The sequence below is a fragment of the Mizuhopecten yessoensis genome, unplaced genomic scaffold, assembly GCF_002113885.1.
Source record: "Mizuhopecten yessoensis strain PY_sf001 unplaced genomic scaffold, ASM211388v2 scaffold10781, whole genome shotgun sequence".
Classification (NCBI taxonomy): Eukaryota; Metazoa; Mollusca; class Bivalvia; order Pectinida; family Pectinidae; genus Mizuhopecten; species Mizuhopecten yessoensis.
The window spans coordinates 146,405-156,783 of record NW_018408718.1 but is presented as its reverse complement, the minus strand read 5'-3'; the positions used below and the strand labels follow the sequence as shown (position 1 = coordinate 156,783).

Genomic DNA, 10,379 nt, shown 5'->3' with positions numbered 1-10,379 from the left:
ATGTGTACTCCCACAGTCTAGTATACTGGACAATGTGTACTCCCACAGTCTAGTATACTGGGCCATATGTACTCCCACAGTCTAGTAGACTGGACAATGTGTACTCCCACAGTCTAGTATACTAGACGATGTGTACTCCCACAGTCTAGCATACTAGACAATGTGTACTCCCTCAGTCTAGTATACTGGACAATATGTACTCCCAGCCTAGTATAATGGGCCATGTGTACTCCCACAGTCTAGTATACTGGACAATGTGTACTCCCAGCCTAGTATACTGGGCCATGTGTGCTCCCACAGTCTAGTATACTGGGCCATGTGTACTCCCACAGTCTAGTAGACTGGGCCATGTGTACTCCCACAGTCTAGCATACTAGACAATGTGTACTCCCACAGTCTAGTATACTGGACAATGTGTACTCCCAGTCTAGTATACTGGGCCATGTGTGCTCCCACAGTCTAGTATACTGGGCCATATGTACTCCCACAGTCTAGTAGACTGGACAATGTGTACTCCCACAGTCTAGTCCCACAGTCTAGTATACTGGGCCATGTGTACTCCCACAGTCTAGTATACTAGACAATGTGTACTCCCACAGTCTAGTATACTGGGCCATGTGTACTCCCACAGTCTAGTATACTGGACAATGTGTACTCCCACAGTCTAGTAGACTGGACCATGTGTACTCCCACAGTCTAGTATACTGGACAATGTGTACTCCCACAGTCTAGTATACTGGACAATGTGTACTCCCACAGTCTAGTATACTAGACAATGTGTACTCCCACAGTCTAGTATACTGGGCCATGTGTACTCCCACAGTCTAGTATACTAGATAATGTGTACTCCCAGTCCAGTATACTAGACAATGTGTACTCCCACAGTCTAGTAGACTGGACAATGTGTCATTTTAACTGAAAGAGGACGATACAAACCTTGGCAAACATGGAGCGGACCGAGTTGTTGTTTTTCTTGCGTACAATCCTCTGGTCAGTGGAATCATTTAAAGCTTGGGATATGATGTGTGCCATGTCCTCGCTAAACTCCTCCTACAGAATTTAAATATCATGAATAATCATATCCTTAATAAATTTGCACAACTAATTATATAATCACAAAATCTGCCATGTCCCTGCTAAACTCCTACTACTTAATTTAAATATCATGAATATTTATAGCCTGAATACAATGCATGTCCATAATCACAAGTTGAAATGAATACTTTCCATTTAATTTAAACATTATGGGCATGCATAACAATAACAAGCTTCATCACAGGTAAGAAGCTAGGTGGAAGACATCAAAAGCAGTAATTGCCTGCCACTTTTGCCAGTTATTGCTAACCTGTAGACCATTAAATCTGCAGACCATTAAATCTGTATACCATAAATTAGTCTTCGTTAACTTATGGTGTCTAGTTAATACTGTTGAGACTCGGGGATCCGTGCACAGACTCAGGTTCTAGTTTTACCACTGAGTGGAGACAAAGCTTACTGTTTTGTATCCATTTTCTAGCGAGCATAATACTTATATAAAAGGCCCTACCTAACCTGGACCACCGTTGGCACCTCTCCCCACGGTCTTGACTCGAAAAATGTATCAGTTTTCTTATTAAAATTTATTGGTATATTAAACTTCTAATTAATTATCAAAATTTATGGGCATAACAAATTTAAATTAATTCCAATATTTTCCGAAGTATTGACAAGTTTGATATCAATTTCCCAAATTCATTTTTTTTTTTTTAAATGACACGTAGTTTTTCAATGAACTCATCAATATTAAAGAAACATGTACAAATTGTGATTTAAAAAAAAAAAAGGACAAGCATATACATGTACCTTCCAATGATTTTACCAATTTTATCTGAAGCTGCTTTTGTACATTGAAAATATTAGCAAGAATATTCAAGTAAAATCTCTGCCAGACCTAACTCCTAAACAAATAATTTCTGTCCATGGTTGGATTTCTTTTCTATTACTTTTATGCAATTTATTCATTAAATTCTATGGGAGGTACCCCTTAACAACACCTCCAGTCCTGGGGTGGAATGAATATTTTACTGAAATTAGCCCTTAAAATATATTTGTAATCTTTTCTTCTGAAAAGAGAAGGAAGTTTCCCGTAGACTCATGCCCAGAGTATTGATACTATAATTTCACCATGCAGTAGACTGATCCCTAAAGTATTATAATTATATAGTTTCACCACGCAGTATCTACTTGGTCCTGTTAACCTACCACGTTGTTGTATTTGTCAGCGGCCATCTTGGCTTTCACAGCATTGAAGTCGAGAGGGTAATCACGACTAGGCGCTGCTTTTCTAAATATTCCACTTTTATCGTTGAACCGGACATGTACTGAGGTCGTGCTTCCAGACTTTTTGGGCGTTATCAAGGAGATATCTGTAATTGGGGAGAACTTCAATTTTTCAGGAGTTTCACACTTTGTTTTACATACTTGGTTGTCTTTTGGAGTTTCACATTTCAATTCATCACTTTTAGTTTCACATCTTGTATCTTTTTCTTTTTCAGGAGATTCACATTTAGTATCTTCAGGTCGAGATGCTTCACATTTTGTATCCTTACTTTGAGACGTTTCACGTTTTGTATCCTCACTTTGAGACGTTTCACATTTTGTATCCTCACTTTGAGACGTTTCACATTTTGTATCCTCACTTTGAGACGTTTCACATTTTGTATCCTCACTTTGAGACGTTTCACATTTTGTATCCTCACTTTGAGACGTTTCACATTTTGTATCCTCACTTTGAGACGTTTCACATTTTGTATCCTCACTTTGAGACGTTTCACATTTTGTATCCTCACTTTGAGACGTTTCACATTTTGTATCCTCACTTTGAGACGTTTCACATTTTGTATCCTCACTTTGAGAGGTTTCACATTTTGTATCCTCACTTTGAGACGTTTCACATTTTGTATCCTCACTTTGAGACGTTTCACATTTTGTATCCTCACTTTGAGAGGTTTCACATTTTGTATCCTCACTCTTGAAGTCCAATGAGTTATTGTTGTCTATGTTTGATGCTGTCTCTGACCTACTTTCCTCTGTCTTAACCTCTACTTTAGAAATGTCCTCTGATTGAGCTGACTTCAGCTGTAAACTTGAATCTGATTGGTCACATTCTACTTTACAATCCTGTATAATTGAATTTGATTGGTCACTATTAAGCACCGATTCTCCTTCCACTTCCATTTGATTACTGTCATTGTCTGTGATTGAAATGATCTCTGATTGTACAATTGATTTAGATTTCTCAGGTGCTGATTGGTCCTTATCTGATGATAAACATGGTTCTGTTAGTTTGATGGATTGTGATTGGTCAACCATGGGATGCGAACACACTTGTTCCTTGTCACCTACTTGACCACTACTCTGACCACCATCTACCTCGTCTTTGTGGTCAGTTATTGACCCTTGTGTGTCTGCCTTTAGCTTATTCTGTAAAGCTATTCCATCATCATTACAACTTCCCTCTGATTCCTTCTGAGAAGCTGTTTCATCAATGACACTACCTCCCATTAATTTGTTTTTAAAATCTGTTTCACTACTTCCCTGTAAACTATTCACAGTGGCTATTCCAAGAATGTTTTTCCCTCCCCCAGATTCATTTTCAGAGGCTGTTCCTTCAGTTTTACTTGGTTCGTCTACCTCCATAGGAACATCACATTCATGACCTTCCCCATCACCTGACCCTCCAACTGTCCAAGGCACAGGTTTCTCCGCTAAGGAATCTTCACCAGTTTTAATATCACAGTTTGCTTCATTCCCCAAGCCCACACGTGCCCCACCCTTTAACAAAATTCCCCGCCCCTTGTCTAAATCTGTCTCCTTCCCTATTGCCCTACCCAAGGAGTTAGAATCACATTTTAAGTCTGTTATTGGTGTTACATCATCTTTGTCCGTTTCCATGCTTACCAACGTTCGCTCTGTGTTACACATACTAGCACCTTCTTTCCTCGACGTTGGATCATTTGATTTCCCCCCTTCTGATTTACTTTCTGCTAATTCTTTGCTAACTTTGTTTTCATAGTTGGCTGTTCTATCACAATCTCTTACTCCCTCCAATGATGATTGTTCTTTATTGCACTCTGTAACAGCTGTTCCAGCAGAACTACTTCCTCCCTTAGACACTTCTTCCTTCTCCACTGGCTCCTCCTGAAACAAACATTCCTTTAGTATTTTGTAGACGACACACAGGATATTATGGTTGGCGTAAGAGTACTAAACAAACATTCCTTTAGTATTTTGTAAACGACACACAGGATATTATGGTTGGCGTAAGAGTACTAAACAAAATTTAGTATTTTGTAGACGACACACAGGATATTATGGTTGGCGTAAGAGTACAAAAGTGATGATGTTTGCCCTGTGTTGAAAAAATTGCATTTCTGTGAAAAATTCTGTTTATTTGACCAAAAGCCTACAAGACAAACTTCTCCTCAATATAGGACCTGTTTATCATTTGTAATGACCTTGACCTTTATTACCTCCTTCTGTTACTTAATTTTACACTACATATAACCTTGACCTTTCATTCATATAGTACAGCAACAATGCCAATGATTTTAGTGAATAGTGTCAGCAGGTTATCCCTATCATAACTTTGACATAAACATACTTTCCTATGAATTAAGAATTAAATAAACCTTCCTGTGACCTTGACCTGGGTAAGCCATTCCTGTGACCTTGACCTGAGTAAGCTATTCCTGTGACCTGGACCTGAGTAAGCTATTCCTGTGACCTTGACCTGAGTAAGCTATTCCGGTGACCTTGACTTTAATAACCTTCCTAAGACCTTGACGAGAGTAAGCCATTCCTGAAACCTTGCCCGTTATAAACCTTACTAGGCCTTGGCCCGAGTTAGCCATTCCTGTGACCATGTCCTTAGTAAGCCATTCCTGTGACCTTGACAGAAGAAGGCCATTCCTGTGACCTTGACATAAGTAGGCCATTTCTATGACCTTGACCTGAGTAAGCCATTTCTATGACCTTGACCTGAGTAAGCCATTTCTATGACCTTGACCTCACCTTGACATCAATATGTAGGAGATGCTGGGCACACTTGGCACTGAGGAGAGTGTAAAAGACAGATTTGATGCCAGCCTGGAGGTCGTCCCGCAGAACCAGTTCCCAGTGACGTGGACGGTCGCCAGGGGAACACATTTTACAGATATAGTGAACATCCTCTGGTAGGAACGACACCCGCTCATACATTTCATCTGTAAGTGAAAACAGTGGGTTGGTGGTAAGTTTATTTGTTAAAAACGGTTGAAATTCATAAAGGAACAAGTCCTCATACAAATCATGGAGTTAGAACACTTTTCTCTATCGTCTTAAACAGATATTTCCCCCATAGAAGATTCGCCTTTCTCTAGTATTGGGATTAAACCCTCTTCCCAAAGGGGCCACATTTATAGGTATATTCAACTTGATAAGTAATATCAAAGATTCTAGAACCACTAGTCCAGCTGGAGATTTCACTAGTCTGAGACTATCGGGCTACCCTTATTGTCTGGTCCTGTGTCACTCGTCTGAGACTATCGGGCTACCCTTATTGTCTGGTCCTGTGTCACTCGTCTGAGACTATCGGGCTACCCTTATTGTCTGGTCCTGTGTCACTTGTCTCAGACTATCGGGCTACCCTTATTGTCTAGCCCTGCACTAGTCCAGCTGGAGGATTCACTAGTCTGAGACTATCGGGCTGCCCTTATTGTCTGGTCCTGTGTCACTAGTCTCAGACTACTGGGCTACCCTTATTGTCTGGTCCTGTGTCACTTGTCTCAGACTATCGGGCTACCCTTATTGTCTGGTCCTGTGTCACTAGTCTCAGACAATCGGGCTACCCTTATTGTCTGGTCCTGTGTCACTTGTCTCAGACTATCGGGCTACCCTTATTGTCTGGTCCTGTGTCACTCGTCTGAGACTATCGGGCTACCCTTATTGTCTGGTCCTGTGTCACTTGTCTCAGACTATCGGGCTACCCTTATTGTCTGGTCCTGTGTCACTTGTCTCAGACTATCGGGCTACCCTTATTGTCTAGCCCTGCACTAGTCCAGCTGGAGGATTCACTAGTCTGAGACTATCGGGCTGCCCTTATTGTCTGGTCCTGTGTCACTAGTCTCAGACAATCGGGCTACCCTTATTGTCTGGTCCTGTGTCACTAGTCTCAGACTATCCGGCTACCCTTATTGCCGAGCCCTGAAATGACTGAAACACCAGAAAGTGTTCCTATCATGCTGACACATTGGTAAATGTTCTTGATGACAACAGTACGTTACCGTTGAGTCCTTCACACTTGGCGTGTACCCAGCTGTCACAGCTCACACACTGAACCATCTTCGACTCCCAGTCGTCGTCAGAGTAACACTTATGGCACAGCGGACAGAAGTTTCCTGGAAAACGACACCAAACAATTATTACAGGTAATCAGTTGTCAAATAATTTACAACAGACATTCTTAAACTGTTAAAATGAAAAGTTAAATTTTCAAAACATCAAATGAATTCAGCAAAACCCCAAAGGATGCTTGACATTTTCTTTATTATAATTTCCTTTATTATAAGCATAAGTTTATAACACTAAAGTGCTTGTAGGACAGTTATGCTGTGGTTGACATACAGTTATTGCCCTTGTTTTGAAGCAGACATGAGTATTTGTTCACCCCCATGTTCCACAAGGCCGAAATCTGCGGAGAACATGACACAACAAGAGTTAACAAATAGTCATGCCTCCCCTTGATAAGTGAAGCACAAAGCTGATACAGTCCTGTAAATTGAACTGTAATTCAGCAGTAAATCAGAGGGAAATAGGACTGGCAAAACTAGAGTATGAGAGTGAACCATAACAATGTGTTCCATCTAATCCAATCAAATAGCACCTTGTAAAACAATGTGTTCCATCTAATCCAATCAAATAGCACCTTGTAAAACAATGTGTTCCATCTAATTCAATCAAATAGCACCTTGTAAAACAATGTGTTCCATCTAATCCAATCAAATAGCACCATTTATTACAATGTGTTCCATCTAATCCAATCAAATAGCACCTTGTAAAACAATGTGTTCCATCTAATCCAATCAAATAGCACCTTGTAAAACAATGTGTTCTATCTAATCCAATCAAATAGCACCTTGTAAAACAATGTGTTCCATCTAATCAAATCAAATAGCACCTTGTATTACAAGTTAAGAATAAGATGTATTAACCCTTTTACCCCTAAGTAACTTTAGTAGACTCTACCATACATTAATATGGATGAGTCCATTATGGTCTACAGTGGTTAAAGGGTTAAACAATAAAAATTAAATATTGCAGTATGATTTCTCCAGGGGTTACCTTAGCTAGTCTACCATCAAGTATTGTAGGACTGAGGTTTACCAATAATACAAACTTTCAGTCCCATTTAGATTATCCTACTACAGAGTGTTCCCAAGTAGGATTTTCCAGGGGATTACCTTTGTCCATTAGTTTGCCACACTCATAACAGAGCTGGAAATCATAAGTCCATGTGGCGTGTCCGGCGTTTCCTGGCGTGGTCGACCCACAGCTTTTACAGCGGACACACTTTGTACAAACCTATACAATAAAACAACAAATTACAAAACCTCATCTTTGCTAAAGCTTTAAATAGTACATTTATTGTTTATTGTTTGTCTAAATCCTACTGACCTCGCCCTTCCCTTCTCTAAAAATTTAAATTATCTTTTTTTTTTTTTTTTTAAGAAACTCAGTCAGTCATCAATTTTTATTAATGTATCTCTGCTTAACCCATTTACATAAGCAGAATCAAAGCATGCAACACATCAAAGTAGAGCTAATTCAGACACATCAAATATCCTTTTTAACTCTAATTTGGACAGATTAAATATTGTTCTACTCTAATTTGGACAGATTAAATATTGTTCTACTCTAATTTGGACAGATTAAATATTGTTCTACTCTAATTTGGACAGATTAAATATTGTTCTACTCTAATTTGGACAGATTAAATATTGTTCTACTCTAATTTGGACAGATTAAATATTGTTCTACTCTAATTTGGACAGATTAAATATTGTTCTACTCTAATTTGGACAGATTAAATATTGTTCTACTCTAATTCAGATTAATCCAAATCAGACAAGTCACACAACTCCCCACAATCTCTGAACTCAAAGTTTAGTGAAGAATAATACCCCTTCTAACTAATAGACGAGTAAAATGTCCTCTCTAATATCTTTATACACCTGAGTTCTTTATTAATGTCTAGCACATACCCAGATCTTCTTTTTCTTGGAGGGCTTCGTGGGATAGTTCGGTCCAAGGCACTCGGGGTGATATGTGTTCTGACATTTGTCACAGCGCAGGAGCTGTCCGTAACAAAAAAAATCAATTATAGTTATGGTTTCTTTTATAGGTACTCAAAGAGCCCAGACAAGATTCACTTAAAATGTTACCCTTACTTGACCTTTGACCTGGAGATGGAAACCATTGTGACCTATTTTAAATGTACCGCTTCCTTTCTTTGAGTGATGCAGATATACTGCATTTAACAGTTTAAAAGTTTTGGCATGCACAGGATTTTGCTCAATACTTTTGCACCTATTAGACCTTTGACCTTTATTTGACCCTTGACCATCAGGTCAGTGTCAGAGTGATCTAATTATTGTGCATCATTACACACCTTGAGTGGGTGATGCTTGTACACTTTAAGTTTTATAAATATATCTTTAATGATATAAGAGTTATGGTCCAGACAAGATTTCGCTGGAAACGTCACATGTTACAGTACTACTTAATGTTTCAGTAATTTAGGGGATAACCCTTCTGTATTTTGAAATTTGCGGCGTTATATCGTGATTATACTGTCGCAAATTGAATTTACTGACGACGCGTCATGGAGGTATATCGTGATTACTCTTGTCGCAAATTGAATTTATTGGCGATTCGGAGCGGAGCCAGTCAAATGGATATTTGCAACAGTATAATCACGATATACCACCGCAAATTTCAAAATATAGTAGGTTTATCCCCATTCTAATTCCATATCAACCAAAACCACCGAAAGAAACAATGATTTTAAGATATTTCTATTGTTCGTAAGGTCATGATAATAATCAAATTTCATGACATGTCATGGTCGGTCTGGTTCATCAACGTCATTAACAACCGCCATCCCGGGGTTCATATGCAAACGAGAAATTTGCAGACAGTATATCCTGGTTTTACTGTCGCAAATTGTTTTGATTGACCAATCAAATGGAAATGCCTTGTTATATTTCATTTCAAATGAATAAGAAATATTGTTTACAGTGTAAAGGTTACGTCTCATACAATATTACATAGAACCCGTAACAATATGTCTCCCTCCATTCCAAGGCACAACAAGATCTATATACTTTACATGTATCAAAGAAATGGTTGATAGAAAGTGGATTACAACCACACCATACAACTGTAATTAACAGCTTCCCACTGTCCCTGTACAAGGGTAGGCACAACAAGATCTATGTACTTTACATGTATCAAAGAAATAGTTGATAGAAAGTGGATTACAACCACACCATACAACTGTAATTAACAGCTTCCCACTGTCCCTGTACAAGGGTAGGCACAACAAGATCTATGTACTTTACATGTATCAAAGAAATAGTTGATAGAAAGTGGATTACAACCACACCATACAACTGTAATTAACAGCTTCCCACTGTCCCTGTACAAGGGTAGGCACAACAAGATCTATGTACTTTACATGTATCAAAGAAATAGTTGATAGAAAGTGGATTACAACCACACCATACAACTGTAATTAACAGCTTCCCACTGTCCCTGTACAAGGGTAGGCACAACAAGATCTATGTACTTTACATGTATCAAAGAAATAGTTGATAGAAAGTGGATTACAACCACACCATACAACTGTAATTAACAGCTTCCCACTGTCCCTGTACAAGGGTAGGCACAACAAGATCTATGTACTTTACATGTATCAAAGAAATAGTTGATAGAAAGTGGATTACAACCACACCATACAACTGTAATTAACAGCTTCCCACTGTCCCTGTACAAGGGTAGGCACAACAAGATCTATGTACTTTACATGTATCAAAGAAATAGTTGATAGAAAGTGGATTACAACCACACCATACAACTGTAATTAACAGCTTCCCACTGTCCCTGTACAAGGGTAGGCACAACAAGATCTATGTACTTTACATGTATCAAAGAAATAGTTGATAGAAAGTGGATTACAACCACACCATACAACTGTAATTAACAGCTTCCCACTGTCCCTGTACAAGGGTAGGCACAACAAGATCTATGTACTTTACATGTATCAAAGAAATAGTTGATAGAAAGTGGATTACAACCACACC

The 10,379-nt window shown here is 38.9% G+C and overlaps 1 protein-coding gene across 2 annotated transcripts in view; it reads right to left on the bottom strand.

Annotated features, from left to right (window-relative positions):
• Nucleotides 1–10,379, bottom strand: part of LOC110462400 — a 64,741-nt gene that overhangs the window by 34,047 nt on the left and 20,315 nt on the right. For both annotated transcript variants that reach the window (XM_021516351.1, XM_021516352.1), the window contains exons 14-19: nt 8,280–8,372; nt 7,479–7,599; nt 6,303–6,416; nt 5,053–5,243; nt 2,242–4,179; nt 937–1,050 (exon numbers count right to left, since the gene is read on the bottom strand). In XM_021516351.1, the coding sequence (XP_021372026.1) occupies nt 937–1,050; nt 2,242–4,179; nt 5,053–5,243; nt 6,303–6,416; nt 7,479–7,599; nt 8,280–8,372 (2,571 nt within the window). The remainder of the gene's footprint in view (nt 1–936; nt 1,051–2,241; nt 4,180–5,052; nt 5,244–6,302; nt 6,417–7,478; nt 7,600–8,279; nt 8,373–10,379) is intronic.